Source organism: Bos taurus, chromosome 28 (assembly GCF_002263795.3).
Source record: "Bos taurus isolate L1 Dominette 01449 registration number 42190680 breed Hereford chromosome 28, ARS-UCD2.0, whole genome shotgun sequence".
NCBI classification, from domain to species: domain Eukaryota; kingdom Metazoa; phylum Chordata; class Mammalia; order Artiodactyla; family Bovidae; genus Bos; species Bos taurus.
The window spans coordinates 3684754-3709902 of record NC_037355.1 but is presented as its reverse complement, the minus strand read 5'-3'; the positions used below and the strand labels follow the sequence as shown (position 1 = coordinate 3709902).

At 39.6% G+C, this 25149-nt stretch overlaps 1 protein-coding gene across 9 annotated transcripts in view; it reads left to right on the top strand.

The window, feature by feature from the left end:
* Window positions 1-25149, top strand: part of TTC13 (tetratricopeptide repeat domain 13) — a 98826-nt gene that overhangs the window by 4539 nt on the left and 69138 nt on the right. For 8 of the 9 annotated variants that reach the window (XM_010820422.4, NM_001205860.1, XM_059882519.1 and 5 more), the window contains exons 2-4: window positions 13382-13476; window positions 16997-17072; window positions 20409-20479. In XM_010820422.4, the coding sequence (XP_010818724.1) occupies window positions 13382-13476; window positions 16997-17072; window positions 20409-20479 (242 nt within the window). Of the gene's footprint in view, window positions 1-13381; window positions 13477-16996; window positions 17073-19290; window positions 19390-20408; window positions 20480-25149 lie in introns of those variants that run through there. The other variant, XM_015460932.2, reaches the window with a different exon arrangement.

The window sequence follows — 25149 nt, the reverse complement described above, 5'->3', positions numbered from 1 at the left end:
GCTGATTCAAGAAATCAGGTTTTCATTTCTGCTCTTCAGCCAAAGTTAAGCTGCATCTCATTCCAGTGCGGCATTCATCTGTATTAAATATGTCTTTACGTGTTCTTTATAGAAGGTCCAGCTGTATTTTAGTTAAAACGTATGCTCTTATAGTACTTGATTCAAAAATACTTTTGTTTTCCTTATTTGAAAATGTATTAATAGAACAGTAAATTTATGTGAGTTGTTTTCTTGCTACTGTCTTCTTGAGAGTTTTTGTCTACTCCTAGGTGAGGTGTTTTAGTCCTTGATGTCTTTATGGTCATTTTCAGTTAGCCACCTTCATCCAGCTGGTGGTGTTAGCAACTGTCCATGCTTAATGCCTCAGTCAAGTCCAATAATTACTTCACAACCTGAAGTAATTTTCTTTAGTTTGTTGAAATTAATAATCCCAGATTTGAGTTCTATTTTCTCACCGTTCTTTATGGAGAACCAAATATTAGTGTCTGTCTGATTTGGGAGTTTTAACTGCCAGATAAACAAGGAAGTGGTTGTGAATGTAGCTCTGTGTTTTTGACAATCAGACAGACTTAAAGATTGTCAGTATTTATGATCTCTCTCTTAATTGAGGAACTGGTTTTTTAAATACATGAAATTGATCTTATTGCTCACAGCCTTAAATTATGGCTGTGTCTTCAAGGTGGTAAGGAATCAATAGAGGGAAGCTTCTGTAATGAGAGCCATTTCCTCTTTTGTTCTGGCTGCGGGGAAGCTGAGAGCCAAGTTTTATGCCCAGTCATGGCAGCTGTAAGTAACCCTTTCAGCTGCAGTGTTTCCTTGACCCTTCTTCCCTTGGCCCCGATTTTCGGTGTTATCATACACAGTTTTGTGGCTGATCTCTTCTGATCTTTTTAAAGCACACAAACAAATTTGCCAGTGTAAAGGAGTTAGCTTATTTCAAGCACAGAGGTTCAGGCTTGGAATGATGAAGAGATCCGTGTATTGTTACCTCCGCCAGCCCAGGCCACTGATCACTGGGAGGGTGAGCAGCATTTTTCAGAAAATCATCTGATTTAGGGGTGGTTCTTTGTAGTGAGCACCCAGTGAAGCTGATACCCTATGGTATCTGCATTTGTTGTTCAGTTGCTCAGTCGTGTCCAACTCTTTGTGACCCCATGAACTGCAGCTCTCCAGGCTTCCCTGTCCTTCACAATCTCCCAGAGTTTGCTCAGACTCCTGACTATTGAGTTGGTGATGACATCCAACCATCTCATCCTCTGTCGTCCCCTTCTCCTGCCTTCAGTCTTTCCCAGCATCAGGGTCTTTTCCAGTGAGTTGGCTCTTTGCATCATATGGCCAAATTATTGGAGCTTCAGCATCAGTCCTTCCAATGAATATTCAGAATTGATTTCCTTTAGGTTTAATCTCCTTGCTGTCCAAGAGCCTCTCAAGAGTGTTCTCCAGCACCACGGTTCAAAAGCATCAATTCTTCAGAGCTCAGCCTTCTTTATGGTCCAACTCTACATCCATACATTACTACTAGAAAAACCATAGCTTTGACTAGATGGACCTTTGTCTGCAAAGTATTGTCAGCAAAGTAATGTCTCTGCTTTTTAATATGCTGTTTAGGTTTGTCATTGCCTTTCTTCCAAGGAGCAAGCGTCTTTTAATTTCATGGCTACAATCACCATGGTATTTGCAAATGGTATTTCCATACTCACTAGCTTTTTCCTGTAGAGCTGTTGTCATTAAGAATTACTTTTATCTTTTACAAGTTTCTGTATGCTGGTAGATGTGTTCTGCTTTGGGTGACCTGGTGGCTCAAACAGTAAACAATCTGCCCTCATTGCTAGAGACCCGGATTCAATCCATGGGTTGGGAAGATCCCCTGGAGGAGGGCATGGCAGCCTACTTCAGTATTCTTGCCTAAAAAATCCCGTGGACAGAGGAGTGTGGCGGGCTACAGTCCATGGAGTCACAGAGTCAGACACAACTGAGTGACTTAACACTTTCACACTTTCACTTTTGGATGACAAGGGTTATTTTTTTCCCCTCTGGATGCTGGCAAAAAATACATGGCCTGGGTTTTAAAATCTAACTGCATGGAGCATGACTACGGGAAGTGGCAGAGCACTTTCTCTATAAAAACTTTTCAAAAAGTGTCTTTTACAGTGTGTAGATACAGCTTGGCTTTTTTGCACTTGGTAAGTATTTGGCTGACTGACCAACTTATACAGCATCTCCTTTTCATAATGTAGTGTCTCAAAGAGGACATCTTTTCTTTTTGTTTAAGCTTGTTATCTTGCAGACAGAATAAGTACAAAATTTATTAAAGCAGAATTTTAATACTTTTCACTTTGGGTTAATGCTTTCCAACATTTTCCATCTGCTGTCGTTTTTTTTTCACTTTTTATTAAAATATGACATATGCAGAAAAATGCTTGTATCACAAGTGTAAAGCTCCCTAAGTTTTCACAAACTGAGTAATGGATGTAACCAGACAGAACCCCAAACCAATAACTGCTATCTGTTCTTAAGCGAGTTGATAGTCTTATTCTGTGTCACCCTTGTTTCACTGGGAAATACTTGCTGTAGCTTCATCTCTGATTCAGGAACTGGCACAGTGCATGGGCTCTGCTCGGGTGCCCGTGTTCTTCACATGGACACCCGGGGGTCCTGTGTCAGGAGGTCTGCCCTCTACTTGGCGCCACTTCCGCACAGGAGACCAGTTGACTTCTTTTGTGACTTTTTTCTGCCTGTGTTTGGGATGTTCTAAGTGACACCATGTTTCCTTGTCAATAATGGTTCCACATTACTGCCTAGATCTGCTTCAGCTTCCCAGTAGAGATGATGATGTTTGACAGTAGGTGTGGGCTTATGAACAAGTCTTCAGCTTGTAAAAGTACACCTTGAGCATCAGATGCATTTTCAGTCCAGCTTAAACTCCAGGCTAAATGATCAGCCTTTGTGGATAAGGCCCGCTGCCCTGTTGGTTGCCTGCAGCACCTGCCACGCTATTCTGTTTTTGAATTGGTGCTGCGTAATTTGCTTCCATGCTTCTTTTTCCATTCTGTGCAACTGACCAGCTCCTTTACATTCTGTACCTGTGTTAATACTTTCATGTGAGTTAATATGTGAGCTTCAATCAGATTATATTCATGTTTTGCTAAAAAGCCATTCTCTCTTTAAGATGGCTTTTGCAGATCCTTGTTCTAGAGGATTAATTATGTTGACTTTATAATCTTAATTCTCAGTGGGCAGCCTCTATTTTCAATTTGTTTTATGATAACTTACACATCTCAGGTAAGTAATCTCAGTAATTACACATTACTGATGAATAATATTAGAATAAAAGAAATATATAAATTCTTGAGAATTTCCCCAGTTACTACTTTTCCTGTTATTACAGTTTGAAAGAAAATACCACTTGGGGCCCTCCAGGAAGTTAATATACAGCACCTCTGTTACCGAACCGAACTTGAGTCTGTTTGCCCATAGCACAGCAAAGCTGATCTGCTGATACTGGATTGTCATGAAGGAAAGCTCAGTGTTTATTTGCAGGGCACCAAGCCAGGAAGAATGGCAGCTTATGCTCAAAAAACCCAAACTCTCCATAAGCTTTCAGGGAAGGGTCTTAAAGGCAACCTTTGGGATGAGAGTTATAGGCTGTGGATTTTCTTCTGATTGGTTGATGGTGAGGTAATTAGGTGATGTTTTGAAAATCTTAATCATCAGCCTTCTGGTCCAGCCAGCCTGGGGCTACAGGCTTGTGGTCAGCAAGCAGTCACCATCCTCCACCTGGGTGGGCTCTCTGCTTCTGCAGAACATCTCCAAGATATGCATCAGATTGTTATATATATCCCTTCAGGAGGAACTGGGACTTTTATTGCTGAACTATTATTTAAGCTACTTTTCTTGCTTTGAATTGACGCTTTTGAATTATGGTGCTGGAGAAGACTCTTGAGGATCCTTTGGACAGCAAGGAGATAAACCAGTCAATCCTAAAGGAAATCAGTCCTGAATATTCATTGGAAGGACTGATGCTGAGGGTACAGTACTTTGGCCATTGATGTGAAAAGCCAACACATTGGAAAAGACCCTGATGCTGGGAAAGATTGAGGGCAAGATGAGAAGGGGGCCTCAGAAGATGAGATGGTTGGATGGCATCACTGACTCAGTGGACATGAGTTTGAGCAAACTTAGGGAGATAGTGGAGAACAGAGAAACCAGTTGCTATAGTCCATGGGGTTGCAGAAAGTTGGACACAACTTAGCAACTGAATAACAACAACTTTCCTTGCTTGACTGCTTTTCCTTAGTTTCTGTATTCCCTCACTTCCCTAAATGGTTACTGCTCGAATCTGCTCTTTGAAACTCAGGGAACACCTGGGGAACTAAAGCCTTTTTTCTACAAACAAGAAAAAGGGTATATGGAGGGGCTTTTGTACCTGGTTTTATACTTGGTTTCAACAACTCCCACTTTTCTTTGATGCTCCTCAGTCTTGAGGGGAACAGGGGCAGAATGAGAAAGAGAATAAAGTTTTGAATAGAAAGGTTAATCATAAACTGGCAGGACAATTCGGTGTTAGGGGGACCCAATTTCATCATCACCAGTGGTTGTCTTACAAATGTGGAAATTGATCAAAGCAAAGGTACTATAACTTAAAGCCATGTAGCACCTGCTTGGCCTTCAGGTAGCTGCTCCAACCACAGGTTATCCTACGGTTGGGACTACAATTGTCAATAAATGTCTGGCACTTGACTTCCAAGTTCTAGCTCCTCCATGGGAAAAGCCCAGTCATCCTTGTGTTCAGATGAACCAGGCCCACCATCTTTCATACCTAGAATGAAGTGGTCAAATGATGAGCACAGCAGCAGCTCTGGAATTCCTTATAAAACACTTTCCTTCAGGGATTGGCCATAGGGTTTGCTGTTGGCAAGCTTTCCGTCAGTTTTACTTGCAGGACGGGAATGTGTGTCACATGCCCTCTCCTTCTAGCGACACGTCTCTCCTCAGCAGGAGGTAATGCTCTCCTCTTACTTGATTGAGAAGGAAGCAATCAGGAGAGAACTTCCACGCTTTCCCACCTAGCTGTGGTCCGGTTGCCTTGGAGGCTGCTTCAGCCTAGTGCAGCATTCTCCTTGTGCCCAGAGTCCTTCCTTCACATCTTCCATCAGCATACAAATGGTTATAATAGTTTCCATCTTGCAGCATAGACAGGACCACCGAGTCCTTGCAGCCACCACCTCATCTCTCTGTTTACTTTTACCGCAGAATTCCTCAAAGAAGATGTTTGTGTACACTGTCTCCATGTCCTACAGTCAGGTCCCATATCTTCACTGGAGACACTCTTCTTAAAGTCGGCTGTGTATACGGCTTAGGAGAAAAAAGAAGTTGGATGGCATTGCTGCAGTAAATGATTACTAGGACCCTGCAATGGTGTGATGAGTGATGACAGATGTGCTGTGTACTTCTGTCCATGGAGTATCCTGGAGCATAGCTGTGGCAAACCTTCATCTCACTGTTTCTCTGTTTTGTGACCTTGAACATGTCCATTAACATTGATCGTCATTCCCCTTGGGTACAATGAGCCCAAAATATGTTCTACCAGTTTCAGAGAGTGGAGCATCAAAAAAAAAAAATGTTTGTGAAATTATTTTGAAAGCTGTAAAGTACTGTGGAGGCCAAAATAAACTTCAAGAAAGCAGGAGGAAGAAATTTTCAGGAAAGAACCAGCAGTTTTAGCCTAGATGTATATACTAACATTTCACAGTCATTCTGTGAACTGTATACATTATGTCCATTCCTCACAATTGCCCTATGAGGGTGTGTGGTGGTACTCATTGCTGTTTCACAAATGAGGAAACTGAGGCTAAGAGAAATTCAAGAGAAATCCTGCACAAAGTCAGACAGCCAGTTAGGCATCTAATCTGAGTCATCCTGTGCTCTGAACCACTCTATTACTTTGCTGCCAAACTAATCACATTTGAAGCCAGGGAAAGAGTAGATTTAAATATTAAAAGAAGAGCTGGTTCTTTGAAAATACAGACATTAATTAGGCACTAATTTAGCAAAGCTAGTCAAGAAAAATGAGAAGAAACCAGTGCAGCCGGCCCTTGAACAACATGGGTGTGAACTGTGCAGGTTCACTTACACGTGGATTTTTTTTCAGTAGGAGATGCTACAGTGCTACATGATCTGTGGGGTAAATGCGATTGTGGAACTGCGGATTCGGAGGGCTAACTATAAGTTATACACAAATTTTTAACTGCGTGGAGAATCAGTACCCCTAACCTCTGTGTTGTTCAAGGATCGACTGTATTTCCCTTTAGGAATCATTGTAACTCCATGTACCTTTATGACAAAGATGTAGAACAATTGTAAGAAACAATTATAAAATCCCTCCTCAGAAAAAGGTAAATTACCAAGTTTATTTTCCCTCTGCCTCTTAAATATCTTGTCTCCATCAGGGTCAGCTCTTTCCTTCTCATTGAACTTAAGCTTCCTAAGCTTTCTTAGAGATCCTACCTGCTTAATCATCCACCACTTATGATTATCAAATTTATATCTGTAGCTCTCTCTTTCTCTGAAATCCCCTACTACACACAAGACAGCTCCTGCATCTCACGAACACTTGCTTAAGCTCAGAGGTAGCGCTTTACTCCCTCTAAAAGCACTCTTCCTCCTAAACTCCCAACTTCAGTTCCTGGCACAGCTCCGAATCTCGAGCTGCACAGACTGGGAATAATGCCTCTTTCCTCCCCCCGTGCCCAGTTTTACTCAAAAAGCCTTGTCCTTTTTACTTCATATCTCTTTAGACCATGACCCTCTTTTAACTCAGTGGCCTCTACGTATGTTGGGACTTTGCTGCTTTTTAACTGGTCACAGCCTCCACCTGGCCTTCCCGCTCCAGTCTCCAATCCTCCTGTCACCACCATCAGTGATCTTCCTGCTGAAGCTTTCTGTGGCATCTTAGTATTAAAGAGGAAAGGAAATAAATGAACTGGATACTAAACTTGAGAAACTAGAAGAGGAAATAAGGGAAATTGCAGGACTAAAAAAAAACATAGCCAGAATAAATGAATTAGAGCAACACTGAAATTGGTCAATAGATCCAAGAGCTGCATCTTCAAACAATAAAGTAGATCAATCTGAGAAGGCTAACATGTAAATAGGGAGCAGATGCAACTGTGTGTAATGAATGAGGGATATGTGCACCACTGGAGAAGCCATTAGATTTAAGAGACAACTGCATAGAAATCTCTGCTAATAGGTTAAAAATATGAAGCAATAGAGAAATATCCAGAAAAATGTAGAAGAAAAAAATGAGATTGTGTAATGTGTTTTGAGAATATTTCTGCAGTAATCACAATTCAATTACTTGTATGAGCTAAACAATGAGGAAAACAGACATTTCCTAATTTCATGGAAATCTATAGCATTTAAATACAACTAGGTTATTATTCCACTCCAGTACTCTTGCTTGGAAAATCCCATGGATGGAGGAGCCTGGTAGGCTGCAGTCCATGGGGTCACTGAGGGTCGGACACGACTGAGCGACTTCTTTCACTTTCCACTTTGATGCATTGGAGAAGGAAATGGCAACCCACTCCAGTGTTGTTGCCTGGAGAAGCCCAGGGACGGGGGAGCCTGGTGGGCTGCTGTCTATGGGATCGCACAGAGTCGGACACGACTGAAGTGACTTAGCAGCAGCAGGGTTATTACTAGAAGATAGTTGACTCCATAGTGAATTAAATATTTTTAGATTAAAGAACAAATTTAACCTCCTAGGCCAGACAACTCTAGTTACAACTAGAACAAACTATTTTCCTATCACAGACCTTACCAAACCACCAAAACCACTGATGCCAGAATCCGATAAAGTTGGGGAGTGGGGGAAGGAAAGAAAGCTGTTAACATAGTTATAAAAATCCTAAGTGAAATATTAGTAAACTAAAGCCAGCAAATAAAAGAATAATCTGCCTTGATCAATTAGTTTATTCTAGAATTACAGAAGAGTGTTCAACTTTGATCACTTGATAGATCAAAGGAGAAAAATCATACGATTAGCATAGAGAAATATCCAAAAATCACCCGATAAATTTCAGTCAGCTTTCCAGATTTAAAATTTTTGGTGAAGCGGAGAATTCTTCCTTTATATGGTAAAATATATCAATCTCAAAATAGCTACATAGAGCAGCTTCCCCCTGGATGTTTAAAAATGTTAAATGAAAAACAATTATTGTCAGAAGTTGAGGAAATTCTGGGTCATCAAATGACATGTTAACATCAAGAATAATCTGGGGTGCCTTTTATCACTAGTGTTGAGCACTTTGGGGAGGTTTTATCCAGTACAATAAGATGCTAAGTGAGTAAATAGTAAAAAGACTTTGATATAATTATGTGTAGTTGATATAGTGATCCACTGTAAGACATTAATAGAGCAGTTAAAATTTCAATAATGTGGAGGTAAAATATTCACCTCTAGTCAATTAAGAAGACAAAAGATTGACAGCAGGCTGTGTCTCTGCCTGGACCGCTCTCCCAGTCCTGCCAGTCTCCCATGGGCCTTCACCTGTCAATGCTTAACTTTGTTCAGATCTGCCTTCACTGTCAAGCTTCGGGAGTTGGTGATAGACAGGGAAGTCTGGCGTGCTGCAGCCCGTGGGGTCGCAAAGAGTCAGACACAACTGAGTGACTTTCACTTTCACATAAATCATCTCAAAGATTTTTTTAAAAAAGAAGTCTAGAAATATATCCCTGGAGAAGGAAATGGCAACCCACTCCAGTATTCTTGCCTAGAGAATCCTGTGGACAGAGGAGCCTGGTGGGCTGCCATCTATGGGGTTGCATAGAGTCGGACACGATTGAAGTGACTTAGCATGCGTGATGCATTGGAGAAGGAAATGGCAACCCAGTCCAGTATCTTGCCTGGAGAATCCCAGGCACAGGGGAACCTGGTGGGCTGCCGTCTATGGTGTCACACAGAGTTGGACACAACTGAAGTGACTTAGCAGCAGCAGAAATAGGTTCCAGTGTCTAAATGTCTTATAAAGGTGGCATTCAACTAAAATGATAATTTCATAAGTGGCCCTGAAGCAACTCGCTAACCATTTGGAAAATAGATAATTAGAAATTATTCCCTATATCTTAGACCAGAATAGATCACATGACTTACAAATTAGCAAAGGACATACGCAATTTGGACTTCCCTGGTGGCTCAGTGGTACAGAACACACCTACGAATGTAGGAGGTGTGGGTTCGATTCCTGGGTAAGGAAGATCCCCTGGAGAAGGAAATGGCAACCCACTCCAGTATTCTTGCCTGGGAAATCCCATGGACTTTGTGCCTGGCAGGCTACAATCCATGGGGTTGCAAAGAGTCAGACATGACTTAGCGACTAAACAACAACAACAAAATCAATTTACAAAGAGATACAAATGGCCAATAAATCAAAAGGTTACTCTTACTAGTACTGTGTTCAGTTTGGGAAAGGTGAAAATAATGGCAATACTCTAGAGAGAGATAGTGATGCTATACACTGCAAACAGGAATGAAATTACTTTTAAGTATTGGGATGGAAATGGAGCGATATAATGGAAAGTGTTAGAATTTTTGCCTCAGCAATTACATGTGTTATACTTTAATTGCCCAGTTGGGTAAATTTGCAAAAAATATAGCCCAAGGATACTCGCTGAAACAGTATCTATATTAAGGAAATAAGAAAGGACATCTTAAGTATTCAATGTGAGGAGTGTGGTTAAATTCTATGCAATGGAATGCTGTATAGCTGTTTTAAATTATATAGATGTTTATTTGTTGAAACTGAAAAGAATCCCACAGAGTGGAGGGATTGTTAGAATACAGCAATGTCTGTGCAGTGCTTTAGCACAGTGCTCAGTGGGTGGTAAGTTCGCAAATTGTACCTTTTTTAAAAGGTAGGAGAGAGAGGTTATAAATTAACGCATACTCAACTACTGATTAACAAGCATTACTGCTTCTTCATTCTTGTCAGCCTAAAGTCTTTCTCTGGGTCCATTACTTACCCTAGTCTGACCACTTACCTTTTAAACTCATATTTTTTTATTTTCCAGCAGCAGCTCCCTCCTAGCTAGGGTTGTCAGCCCACTGCCCCTTTGCATTTGCTTGCCATTGTCTTTTTGTATACCACTCCTCCTGCCTGGAATACTCCTCCCCTTTCTGCACCCTAGTCTGAACCCATCCAGCCTTGAAACCCCTCTGTGCTTTGTGAGACTTAACATTCCGGCTTCAGTCTGTGCTCTCCACCAGGGCTCAAGTGAGAATTCAGCTAAATTGGTTCATGTGGTTCCTTGAACATGACTGCTGAATTAGAGCACATTTAAAAAAATAATTTATTGAAGCAAAATTCACATAACAAAAAGTTAACCATTCTCTAGTGGACAAGCTCGGGGTGTTTAGTATGCTGGTTAGTGCAGTTACCCTAAGACATGTCCCATCATTCCAAGGTAAACTCCTACGGCATTCCCCTCCAAGGCACAGGCTGTGTCTGTGGATTTTCCTATTCTGGGTATTTCATATAAACGAATCATACTCTACGTGACCTTTTGTGTCGAGTTCCTTTCACTTAGGTTTTGCTTTGGAGGTTCTTACATGTTGTAATACGTATCAGGACTTCATTCATTTTTAAGGCTGAATAATATTTCGTTGTATATATGTATCCCAGTTTGTTTATCCATTATCTGTTGATGGACATTTAGGCTGTTTCCACCTTTTGGTTACTGTAAGTAGTGCTGCTATGAATATGTGCGTATGTGTACTTGTTAGAGGCCCAGTAGTCACTTTGGGGTATGCTCCTAGGAGTGCAGTAGTGGGACCAGATGGTAATTCTGTGTTTAACTTTCTGAGGAACCACCCAACTCTACAGTGATCACACCATTTTACATCCCCATCAACATTGCACAAGGATTCATTTCTCTATCTTTGTCAGCACTTGTGATCTCCCATTTTAAAAAATTGTACCTATCCCAGTGGGTGTGCAGTGGTACCTCACTGATTCATATTCACTAATTAGTAATGATGTAGAGCATCTTTTCATGTACTCACTGCTTGTATATCTTTGGAGAGTTGCCAATTCAAGTCCTTTGCTTATTTTTAAATAGGATTGTCCTTTTTTTGTTGAATTTTACAAATTTTTTTATATTCTAGATACTAGACCCTGGGTACATATCTTTTAAAAATTTAAAATTTATGTATTTAGTTTTTCTGTTGCGTGGAGTCTTCATTGCTACATGTGGGCTTTCTCCAGTTGTGGTGAGTGGGGGCTCCTTTCTGGTTGTGATGTATGGGCTCCCGGGCAAGGGCTTCAGTGGTTGCAGTACATAAGCTCAGTGGTTGTGGCTCCCAGGCTCAACAGTGTGGGCTCAGTTGTGGCAAATGGGCTTAGTTGCCCTGTGGCCTGTGGAATCCTTCTGGACCAGGGGTAGAACCTCTGTCCCCTGCACTGGCAGGCAGATTCTTAACCTCTGGAATACTGTGAAATTTCCTTAGCACATACCTTTCAACATCAGGTCTTCCTGGCTTAACTTTGCTCTTCTCTTGGTGACTTTTTTTTAACCTCTCGTTCAGTTCCGTTCAGTTCAGTCACTCAGTCATGGCCGACTCTTTGCGACCCCATGATCCGCAGCACGCCAGGCCTCCCTGTCCATCACCAACTCCCAGAGTCCACCCAAACTCACGTCCATTGAGTTGGTGATGCCATCTAACCATCTCATCCTCTGTCATCCCCTTCTCCTCCTGCCCTCAGTCTTTCGCAGCATCAGGGTCTTTCCCAATGAGTCAGCTCTTCCCATCAGGTGGCCAAAGTATTGGAGTTTCAGCTTCAACATCAGTCCTTCCAATGAACACCCAGGACTGATCTCCTTTAGGATGGACTGGTTGGATCTCCTTGCAGTCCAAGGGACTCTCAAGAGTCTTCTCCAACACCACAGTTCAAAAGCATCAATTCTTCATGCTCAGCTTTCTTCACAGTCCAACTCTCACATCCATATATAACTACTGGAATAACCATATCCTTGACTAGACGAACCTTTGTTGGCAAAGTAATGTCTCTGCTTTTGAATATGCTATCTAGGTTGGTCATGACTTTCCTTCCAAGGAGTAAGCTTCTTTTAATTTCATGGCTGCAATCACCATCTGCAGTGATTGTGGAACCCCCAAAAATAAATTCATCCACTGTTTCCCACTCTATTTGCCATGAAGTGATGGGACCAGATCCCATGATCTTAGTTTTCTGAATGTTGAGCTTTAAACCAACTTTTTTACTCTCCTCTTTCACTTTCATCAAGAGGCTCTTTAGTTCTTCACTTTCTGCCATAAAAGTGGTGTCATCTGCATATCTGAGGTTATTGATATTTCTCCCGGCAATCTTGGTTCCAGCTTGTGCCTTTTCCAGCCCAGTGTTTCTCATGATGTACTCTGCATATAAGTTAAATAAGCAGGGTGACAGTATACAGCCTTGACGTACCCCTTTTCCTATTTGGAACTAGTTTGTTGTTCCATGTCCAGTTCTAACCATTGCTTCCTGACCTGCATACAGGTTTCTCAAGAGGGAGGTCAGATGGTCTGGTATTCCCATCTCCTGAAGAATTTTCCACAGTTTATTGTCATCCACATAGTCAAAGGCTTACCATAGTCAATAAAACATAAATATATGTTTTTCTGGAATTCTCTTGCTTTTTTGATGATCCCACGGATGCTGGCAATTTGATCTCTGGTTCCTCTGCCTTTTCTAAAACCAGCTTGAACATCTGGAAGTTCATGGTTCACATATTGCTGAAGCCTGGCTTGGAGAATTTTGAGCATTACTTTACTAGTATGTGAGATGAGTGCAATTGTGCGGTAGTTAGAACATTCTTTGGCATTGTCTTTCTTTGGGATTGGAATGAAAACTGACCTTTTCCAGTCCTGTGGCCACTGCTGAGTTTTCCAAATTTGCTGGCATATTGAGTGCAGCACTTTCACAGCATCATCTTTCAGGATTTGAAATAGCTCAACTGGAATTCCATGACCTCAAGTAGCTTTGTTCTTAGTGATGCTTCCTGAGGCCCACTTGACTTCACATTCCAGGATGTCTGGCTCTAGGTAAATGCTGCTAAATAGTAGGTGTCCCATGTTAGAATCTTAACCACTGTGTGTGTTGTTGCAAGGACAATCACTGGTGGGTGTATAAGATTCTGGGAAACTATAAAATGTTACCCACTTGTAAAGATTTTGAAAGATGGGATGCTCCTTTTAATGTTGTTTATGTTTATCATTTTTTTTGTTTTGTTTTGTGGATTCTTCACATTGCAGTGCATAGTTAAGTGCTTAAGAGCCATAAGTCTAAAGTGAGGAAAATAACAAGGACTGTTTGCTTTTCAGAGTCATCCTTTTTGAATTTCCATGACTCCGACTGTGAACCCAAAGGATCACCACCCTGTGACTCTCTGCTTTCCCTTAACACTGAAAAGATTCTGGTATGTATCTTTTGTGCCTCCTGTTTTGGAAACACAGTGATACTAGTTCTATAAGGCAGAGATGGCCTCTGTTTATCAACCAGGTGTTGAATTGAGTTGCATAAAATAAAGATAGGTCATCTGTTGTTTATTCACACTGAATCATTATGTCTTATGACTTGGACCTAGGACTTTTTACTTTTAAGTTCCAAGGAATAAAAAATAAATAACTTTATTTCTAGGCGCCTTATGATTTGCAGGTGTAGTATAATCTTATTTTTCTAGCCTTGCCTGTGTATCTTTTATGTCTGTTTTTTATCAGTACCAACTAAACGGTACAAGAGACCGCTCCATTCCGGAGATGAGCGCCTGGCACTGTGTCCCTGTCTGTGCGTGTGTGTCCCCCTGCGCCCAGCTGCCTCAAGGCGCAAGGGTTATTTGGTCACACTTAATTCTGTGAGGCTGTTCTCCTTGCAGTGCCCAAGGTTAACATTTTTCCTCCAGACCTTTTCCTTCAACATCCACATAGATTGTTTGCTTCTTTTGCTTCAGAATTTCCCTTTAGTATACTCTTTATTTTCCAGACAAAGCTCTGTCTTTTTATGGAAGAACTGCAGAATATGGGTAGAAATTGCAAGCTAGTGAATGGTCAACTGATTATACCTAAATCATTGCATAGCCATCAACTTGATATAGAAAAAAACATGTCCAAAACCGGAGCGGGCTAACTTGTGAAGTAGTGAGTAACCATCACTGAAGACATTTGAGTAGAAACTGGTTAATCCCTGTCTTGGAGAAGCAATTAGATTATGAGTTATTAGGGACCTTCTCACTGACTCAAATATTAGCTACTAGTTGCATTTTAGTTTAAGATGGCACTAGCTAGAAACCTATGGGAGAAAACTTATTAATCTAGGCCTTTTGTTTTCCCTAGGTTGAAAATATGGGAGTTAAACTATTCATTTATCTGTTAATTTTTCAGGTATTTATTTTGTACCTGTTTGTGCCAAGTGTTGTGCTAAATAAGTACTTAGCCAGAGAATGGTAAGCCCAATAACCTTGGCCCCAGGACTTAGGGCTCCTTTAGCTACTAATCAAATAATTATACAAATAAATATAGAAGTACAGTTGTGCAAATATATGAAGGAAAAATAAAGGGTCAGTATTCCTGAAGATATCAGGGAAACCAGGCAAGACAGCTTTCAGGATTTGAAAGATAAGCAGGGACCTGAAAGGTGGATTAAAATTAACCTACTAGCAGTGTGGGGTTTGTGTTTAAACTACTCTGATAATAGCTGCCCACTTTGTCCACAGGAGATATCTATAGGTGTGATATTAGAAGTGGGAGAGATTCTTTTTTGATCAGGAAGATAATTTGTCCATATTACACTTTTCCTGCCCACTTCTGTTATAGAATAAAATAAAAACACTTTAAACTCAGATCTGCTCTTCAGTATAAATATATATATATTTTAAATTCCCGTCCGCGCAGTGCGTGCCACTGTGCGGCTGTGCGCGCCCCCGCCCGGCTGTGCGCGCCCCCATTGCCGCTCCGCTGTGCGCACTTCAGTATATTCAAGAGGTTTCTTGGTAAATAATTTATTTTCATGAGATTTCATTTCTGTTTTCATCCCATCTTTTTCATGAAGGCTTGGCAAATGGTAGACCCTCATTGAATACTGGATGAAATAATAAGGTTTTTAAAGTATTAAAAAGCCTTGTTCATGGCCTGGAAAATCCCATGGATGGAGGAGTCTGGTAGGCTGTAGTCCATGGGGTCGCTAAGAGTCGGACACGACTGAGTGACTTCCCTTTCACTTTTCACTTTCATGCATTGGAGAAGGAAATGGCAACCCACTCCAGTGTTCTTGCCTGGAGAATCCCAGGGACGGGGGAGCCTGGTGGGCTGCCATCTATGGGGTCGCACAGAGTCGGACACGACTGAAGTGACTTAGCAGCAGCAGCATAGACTGCTTTCCTTGACTCTACACAATTCATTTATTAGAGAAATGTTTTACACCTGTGTGTTTGTCTGTGAGCAGGTGGTAAGGAGGAAGGACTTGTGTCTGGTCCCGGCTGGCCGTGCATGCAGCGCTGTGCTGCCCTCACGCGTTGTCCAATCTGTCGCTTCAAAAGAAACGGAACCTGGTTCCCTTGTATGGAAGCTCCCAGCTGTGGAGCAAAGCAAGAAGGAGCTGACAGAGTTCCTCTCTAGCCATCAAGGTTTTACTGGAAGAAATAAAGTGTAAATGTTCCCAAAGGAGTAGAGTTCTTTTTCATTTTGTTTGGGGTCCTGAATGGAATGAAGTCCCAAGTCCTCTGAGGTGGGATGCTTTTCTGAGCTGTATCTTCTAACTTATGTTCTAACCAGAGGTAGCTTATTCTTGGCCTGTTTTGTAGGCAAACCAAAAACCACTCTGTATCTGAACATCAGTCTGGACTTCAAGAGTATAGGGAAAATAGGTGGAAATGCCTGTTATTCTGTAGAGTCAGTGAAGCCCAAGAGATTGCGGCTAATGAGAGCCAATCATTAGCTAAAGAGCATACCCATCAGTCAGAAGAGTCACCCATGGGGAAATATTTGACTGTCATACCTGCCTGTAGGCATTGATATGGTAGATTTAAAACAAAAAAAAAAAAAGAGGAATTCAAATAATTGAGATGTCACTGAGTTCTGATCCTGAAGTTTTGCCAAAAGCAACATCTTTATAGTTTCATCCTAGCTTTTCCTGTCTATATTGTGTTCAAGTTTTAATCGTATCTTAGATGAATCTGATATGAAGTTATCATTGTAATCTGTATCCTGTAGGCTAAGCATATCATACCATAGCATCGACAGTAAAACCTTCTGACAAAGTGACGGCTGTTTGCATCATCAGATATGATTTGTCTCCAGAGCACAACAGAGCCATCATTTTGTATGTTGGACCATTACTGCCTGTAAAATCACTCCACTTACTAAATTAACTCTACTTTGTTTTCCCCTAGTTTCCACTTTTACTTTAGCTGTTATGCCAAGTGTGCATATGTGTGTCTGTGTGATTTCTTGTACTGTGTCAGGCAGGATGGTTATGTTCATTGCCTGCTATGCATTGTTTTAAGTGCATCTTGCTTCTTGGTCAGGTTTTACTGGCCCTATTATGGTGTCATCCCTGTACAACCCGTGTCTCTTACTTCTAAAGAGTTCTTTACAGTTTACAAAGCAATGTTCTGTTATCAAGCCACTTTGGAGACCAGTCACTAGAATCTGATCTTTGTAATGTGATAGACGTCATTGAATAGTCTGTGGAGGGAGCTTTGAAACAGCCAGGAAGATGAATCCTCATGAAAGTAAAAAGATAGACGTTCCTGGAAATCGAAAACCACTCAGTCGGTCACAGCACAAAATGTGTCTTAAAGTACATCATTGATATGACTGAATGTCAGTGTTTTCTTGCTTCCATATAAATTAAATGTAACTTTAATTGTTTTAAATACAGGTTTCACTGTAAGTTTCTCTTCATTTAAGATAAGCTAAAATGTATGTTTGTCTTTATTTCAGAGCCAGGCCAAGTCTATTGCTGAACAAAAGAGATTCCCATTTGCTACTGATAATGACAGCACAAATGAAGAATTAGGTGAGGCTTGACTTGGGGACTTTTCTTGGGACATTTGCCTAGAATTTATGATTAGATGTAGAGTGGGTAGGCAGGGTGGTGAGGCAGAAAGGACACAGAGCCTGGCTCTGCCAGCATGAGCTGTTTGATCTTGGGTAGGGCATTCAGGGTTTGATGTTTATTGTGTCATAAAATAAAAGGTCTGGATGGAATCAGTGTTTCTATGGAAATTAATTATGGTATGAGTTCTAACGAGCTATTAGCATCCATTAAAAGATTATTTGTATACTGTCATCAAATATGAACAACATAGAAGTGAAAGCAGAAGAGAACCACACCTCATTTAGTCTTCTGTGTCATAACGTAGCTAGGCTTGATTAGTCTTACTCATAGGGCCAGTCAGTTATTGTTGGTCCAGACTCGTGGGTATAGAAGATTGAGCTCATTCTGATCTGCAAATGGGTCATGCTGTTTGGCTTGTTCAAGGCGTGTCTTGAAACAGCCTGGTTTCGCCAGTGTCTGATATGCTTTGGGTGTGTCTCCATCATTGCCTAATCAGCTCACACTTGAAGGAGTGGAAGCAAATTGAATATAGGACTGAAGAGTGCAGTTGGACAGATTTCACAGAAGGGTGTGCTCCTGGTAGCCCAAAGCACCTGAAGAAATTTTTCTGTCTGATTTACACATAATTATTTTTATCCTTTCTGCTGCCATATCCATTTTATGTTAAGGTTGAGCACTATTTTGAAAATATTAACCACCTTTTATTTATATTCTTTGAGTAAGCTTTGAGAATTACCCTTTAAGGCATCACAAATTTGGTCTCCTTTGTAATCCTTGAATTTGATTCAATCTTATATTCATTTATTAAATAATGAATTAAGAGTGTAAAATGTGCCAGGCCTGTCCTATGCTCTAAGAGTAATCCTAGTACATCCTGGGATAGTATAGGCTCCAAGCTGGTTTAGGATCTTCTGAACGTCAGTATTTATTTTTTTTTGGAAAAATGACCTCTGTAAGCATACATGTTGCAAGGAGATGTGGAATTGCTGGTTAATAACAATTTCTGGGAGATTCCATTTATCCTAGTTTTCTCTTTATGTCTTTGAGCTCCCATAACTAAATTTAGATCCTAGTAGTAATTTTTTTGTACAAGATTTAGATTACTTTTCAATGCATATATATGTGCTAGTCATGTCCAACTCTTGTGACCCCATGAGCTGTAGCCCACTGGGCTTCTCTGTCCATGGAATTTTACAGACAAGAATACTGGAGTGGATTGCCGTTTCCTCCTCCAGGGGATCTTTCCAGCCCTGGGATCGAACCTATGTCTCTTTATGTCTCCTGCATTGGCAGGCAGATTCTTTATCACTGGGCTACCTGAGGGTTTTCTCAAAAAAAAAAACATCTACTTTTAGATGGAAAGATTTGAGAGCTGCATTTGATTTTATTTGAAAGGAGTTCAACACCTTGGCCATGAATAGCAATTTAAGCAAGTTCCTAAATGTAATATTTATCTGCTAAAGCTGTATTTGTTTTTATGGGTCACATTCATTTGTTCATTCAATAGATACTCACTGATTATGAGAAGGTAGAGAGGAAATTCTGAAATTTTTAGATCTGAAAGAATGTAAGAAAATTTTCCACAGGCTTGTTAAGCAAGACCCAGAGAGAACAATTTCCCCGTGGTAACACAGCCGGTGAGTCTCAGGGTGAGAGTCTGAGCCCAAATCTTGGCTTTCTCTTCCTGCACTCAAAAAAAAAAAAGTTTTATGTTTTAGTCCCTGTTCATCCAGTCATCAAGGGATTCACACCATCTTTCAGTCCAGCCCAGTGTGCAGTAGTTTTCCATGCAGCCTTGATTTTTCTCGGGGTAGCATGTTGGTTAGGATGGTGGGTCCTAGAGCCAGGCAGCCTGCTTCCTGGTCTCACTGCGTGTTGTCTTTCAGCAGTTTAAATGCTTCACTTCCTTGTCTGCCCATGAGGATGACAGTTGTACCTAGCTCACTGCAATTAAACAGTAATTGAGTTCCAATACGTGTAAATGGTTAGGATTGTGCCTGGCACCTAGTAAGAATATAGTGCATGTTACTATTATTGTTATTGTTATTTTTACTATTAATGCTCCTGATTCCCACCAAAGAGGTCTCTGGCTAGCCCATTATCTGCTACAACTATCTGAATAGTATCCACTCCTGTTATTCTGAATATGAGTTTGACTTTAATTATCTTTTCAAAGAAATTAGGATGAAAACAGACCTCTTTTCATGTTGAAGAATGCATCCCAGAGCTCTTGTATTATTATGATGCTCAGTGTTTTGAACTTTACTTTTCTGAGGTTAGTTATAAAATCTCTTTCTGCATTTAATGTATTTACTACTTTTTACTGTCAGGGAATTTAAACTGAATGACATTAAAAGTTTCAGTTGCCCATCTTCTTGAACACTTGTGTCCTTAAACTAGAGGGTCACAATAAAGCTTTTTTTTTTTTTTTTTGCAAAGAAATAGATCAAATAAGATCAAATATTGAATTAAGAATATAATTTTTCAGAAATATTTGGGGCTTTAGGGAATTAGGGCAAATATTGCAGGTGGAAATATATTCTAGAATATTAAAATTTATTGGGTTTTTTTTTTGGACAAGTGAAGTTTAGTCAAAATACTGCCATGTTTTAACAGGTTGTCCTGACTCTAACTTCAAAATACCACTGACATAAGCAGTTTGATTAAAAACTGTTATGATCTTTAGAGTATATTTTGAGTAATGTTTTGACTGTGTTTTGAATAGAAGAGCTAGGGAAAAGACTGCAACTGCATACTGCAGTGGTGTGAATTATACCTACAGTTAAGCATTGTGTTAATGCTTATATAATACTATGGTAATTGGAACCTCTCTTTTTGTTCTTAGTAGGTAATTGGCAGTAAATTGAGCACCTGCAGATATTGAGATATGTGATGCTCTTTGTTTATTTCTTCTAATGTTCATAGTAAAGTCACATTGCCATGTTATATGGATATTATGCAGGCTTATTACTAGCTCTTTTGAAATATAGATAGGAAATACCATAAAGATTATTTGGTATTTGAAACCGAGTGATGGGCTTAGACAAAGATAATTGCTTTTTGCAGGCAGATGTTTTATAGATGGCTTTAATAATTTAAACCTAGATAGAACTAGACTGACTAGCAAATACCAAATGGCAGGAGAATTCAATTACATCTCATTAACTCTAAGTTTCCTTTAACTGCTTCTAGTCCTTGGAGCTGCCTTTTAAGATTTGGTAGAGAATTTAGTTGCCTATTTCGGTCTGAAATCCTTTATTCATTCCTTTAATGTTTCTGTCTTCTTTATCCCAGCTATTGCATATGTGCTGATTGGTAGTGGTCTCTATGATGAAGCAATAAGACATTTTTCAACAATGCTTCAGGTAATTTTTCTTCTTAATCATATAATTGCAAGTTTGTAGTAATGACAAAAATATGGACTTATGTGTAACTAAATTGCTGCAATAAATCATAGATTTTAAGATTTTACAAGAAAGTAAAGGAAATCAGCCCTGACTGAGCCCTTTCTTGGTGGTGCAGGCCTCATAACATGCTCTCATTGAATCTTTGCAGCGTTACTTCATTTTAAAGGAGATCAGGCAATTTGCTTGTAGTCTCCCCACCATCAACAGGCAGAGATGAGATTCAAATGCAAGTTTCAGAAAGATAAACATTAGCTTCAGTTCATTTTACTGTCTACCTTGATATCTCTCATGAGATGCAGACACTGGAAATTCTTGGAATTATGGATGTTTATTCTCTGTGCAGGTGCTGATCTGCATGGTTAAGTCCACTCATGGATTTGTTTCTCACCGTAAAGTATAAGACCCTTCAGTAGGAGCATTGGACCTCTGCTTACCGATGGCTGTGTTAAAGTCTGGTTCAGACCAAGTGCTTAAATACCTCAGTATAAGAGCTGCATAGGAGACTTGTAAAATGCAGCCTGACATTATTGTCCATATATCTTGGGTCATTATTTAACTGTATTCTGGTAGATGCTTGGCCATTATCCATTATCTGTTCAGGACGGTCAAGTAAGATTAGAAATACCTGAGTTCTAATCTATCTCTGCTGCTCACTAGAAAGTTATTTAACCTCCTGGATTATGGGCAAAATAATAACTACCTCCAAAAACATTCTAGTTCAGTTTAAATGAAGTATCTTTAAAAAGTACTTTACTAGATGCCTGGCACATATAGTAAGTGCTCAGTTAATTTCAGCCACTCAAAGTACCATTCTGGCTTATTCGTCTGTGCTAATACAATAAGAGCCAGTAGACAGTTTAAAATTCAGCAGGCTGATTACATTTTAAAATTTCAGTTTTGAAAATTTTGCTCTTCTTTTCTCTTTTCAAACATAGAATTAATTATGTTGATAACTTAGTCTTCACTCTCAAATAATCAATAAGATGTTTTTATAGTTATTACTTTAAACTCCTTACATCTAACCGGCTGTGTGTTTGAGTGGTCATATGGGATAATATTCTTCAGTGGAGTTTAAAGTACAATGGGTAGATTATAAAGTTTTAAAAATCATCCTTTTGTTTAGCATTGCAATATTTAAAAAGGTAAGAAAGCACTGGTTTGAAAGGGGAGCTTTGATACATTTATAAGAGCACATACCAGTTAATTTATGATAGCAACCAGGAGATAGCAGTTTGAGCTTGCAGATGTCTTACCAGTTCATTCAGCTTTTTGAAAAATATTATCTGTCTAGTTGAAGGTAACACAACAATGTTAAATAAAATAAGTAATAAAAAATTTCTTAATTCTGCCACTCTAACATTATTTAAGTTTTTTGTTTATGACCTTTTCAAAGTATGTGTTTGTTTTTTTATAGACTGAATATATATATATTATTTTGTATTACTTTTTCACTTAATTTTATAGTTTTTCAGTGTTTCTCTACAGTTATTATTTTAATGACTCTATAGTATCTCTGGTGTCCATTTATTATTGTAAAACTTCTCTTGCAGTTGTGTTCAGAAAGTAGATCAGAATTTTTCTGTTTGTGCTAAGAAAAGATATTAATATACTGAAGTTTGATACAGTATTTTCATCAGTCTACATTGGGTTGCTTTCAGCTGATAGAGTTTTCTTTGAGAATGTGTGGAGTATAAATTAGACTGCAGCTTCTGGTGATCCAGACTACTGATGGGGCAGGAGTGGCAGTCAGGGGAGCAGTAGGAAGTTCAGATGCTCCAGGCCCATGGAAGACAGGCCTGTGTCCTCATTCATAGCACGTCTTCACACGGAACTCAGTGCCTTGGCTTTCCTGCTGGTGCTCTTCCTGGTGATGTCTCTCTTCCCTTTTGTTTTGGTTCTTCCCAGCCTTTTCTGCATCATAAGACATGTGGAAAATTGTATTTTCACGACACATTGGAATAATAAGCAGGAGCAAGTTTAGAGGCATCCATATAGAGCTTGGTGAAAATCTGTCACGTTTTCTTTATGTTATATGACTGCAATAAATATATAATACAAAGATTTGATACTAAATGATAAAATTCTTTTTTAAATTTTAATAAGACTTGATCCTGCTTTTCTGGATGTAGTTTTTCTATATTAGGCTTTATGAAATTGGTGCACATAATTCCTACGAAAGAGGAATTTGATTTCTTCAAATTCTTGATAGCCAATCTCATCAAGGAACTCTACAACCAGGTGGGAGTGAATGTCCAAAGAACAGTTATTGCTACTTCTCTAACTCTTCTAACCAAAACTCTTTTTCTTATTGTGAATCAGAATTTACATGTCAGTCTCTTTAATTGTATTTTCACAGTATGACCATTCTTTAAGTGCTCTTCCTTTTCTCTCTTTGGCAAAGGTAGCAATGCTTTGTCTTGCAGTAATGAAATTGGTTTTTAGCCCAGAAATACTTTTTATTTTTATTGTCCAGTATTCAGAAGAGTGATAAAGTATTTCTCCAAGCATGGAGAGTTGCCTCATTAGGACTCAGCCCAGGATCACTGGAGGATCATTTCTGTCAGTGCATTGTGTCAACTGTTAGACACCCATCTGCTCCTTGCAGGGCCTCCTACATGTGCAAAAACCCCGTGTTTTTTTTTTGGCTGTGCCATGTTTTAGTTGCAGCATGTGGGATCTAGTTCCCTGACCAGGGACTGAACCCAGGTCCCCAGTGTTGGGAGCATTAACCCAGTAATCATACCTTAGCAAATCTTCAGTGATAACTGTTCACAGACAAACTTTTCCAGTTTTTTTAGTTTGTTGTTGTTGTTGTTTCGCAGTGAAGTCTGGTCTGACTCTTTGCTAAACCATGGACTGTAGCCGGCCCAGCTCCTCTGTCTATGGGATTTCCCAGGCAAGAATACTGGAGTCGGTTGCCATTTCCTTTTTAGCTCGTTAACTCTTGACCAAATATTTCTCTTGGACAGACTGCAAGCTCCAGCATGAAGCAACAACGCATGGAATCAGATTCCATTCATAGAAAGCTGAAGACAAATGGCGCCATGGGTGCTGGGATTTTATTATAGTTACTGTATATATAAGATCATGTAATGTGAAATTTGGATCTATGCACGAGGACACTTATATTCCAGAATGACCTTTTGATGTTAAGCTTTTGTACCTTCTCATTGGCTTAGTTGCAGGATCAAGAAGAAACTTATGAGATATTTCTATAATCTTTGTTGTTTCAATGTGTTCATTTTAATATTTATCCAAATATGGGTTGTTTGGCACATCTTTAAAGGAAGACAGTATTCCCTGAGCATCACAGTTTCCAACTGAACACAATTGCGAGATTTATTAGCTCTGTCCATCTTGGTTGGAAACTCTTGATTTTAAAAGCTTGTCAATCGGTGTTGTCTCCATATCCATGTCTTTGTGTCCTTTCCACACGTGTTGGTGCCTCCATCGTAGTGTTCTGGAAAGCAGGAACCCCTCCTGATTTCTGTGCTGCTTCGATGCTCATGCAGGGCTGGGTGACCCAAGTACTGTGATGATGTTCAATGAGGCAGTTGACCTTTGCTGTTAGTTGTGTGACTTTGAACTCATCTGATTCTGATCTGATTGTAATGGAACTGAATTCATGAGAGAACTTTGGGTTTTTTTAACATTAGCAGAGAAAATGTAAAACATCCCTCTGCTCGTGATCTTGTAGTCTTGCTTATGTACATACGTATGTGCACCTGCCACTCACACAGAACTCAGTCCTCCGTACATTGCTGTGCAGTGTCATTTTTTACTTCTTTGTCTTTGATCCAGTGACTTGCAGGTTTAAACAAAAAGCCAACCTTGTGGTGGAAAAATGAATATTTGTAAATTTTAAAATCACTATGTAAATAATATAATCAGTATGGTAAATTAGACATTTATGGGTTTAAAAAAAATTTTTTTTTTTAATTTGAGACATCTAAGTGGACCTGACTCCAGTAAGCTATCTTATTATATCATGATTTTGTATTTGCATAAGGTGAATAATATTGGACAATTGAAATATTAGTTTAATTCATTTAAAACTCTGAAAATGTTATAAAGTGTAAATATTATTAAACTCATGTATTTAAAAATACTTCAAAATGATATTCTGAGCTCAATTTGTTTTTAGAAATAAACATTTTTTATTTGAAAAAATAGTTCATTGTAACATTTCATAAAGAAAGAATTGTATCTTATTGTTAACATCCAAAGCCCGTGATAAAATAATAAAGTTGTATCAATCAAAAAAAGTAATGAAACCTACCAATTAAATTTAGGAACCTGTTATACTAGACTGTATTGTGGTATGATAGCAACCGCAATAATTATATGAGGCTTCCCAGGTGGCGCTAGTGATAAAGAACCCGCCTGCCATGCAGGAGACATAAGAGATGTGGGTTAGATCCTTGGGTTGGGAAGATCCTCTGGAGGAGGGCATGCAACCCACTCCAGTATTCTTGCCTGGAGAATCCCCATGGACAGAGGAGCCTGGAGGGCTAGAGTCCATCGGGTCGCAAAGATTCAGACACGACTGAAGCAACTTAGCACACATACACAATAATTGTATATTCTTTTATGTTGTTGGAAAAGAATTCTAAAAAAAAAATAAGTTG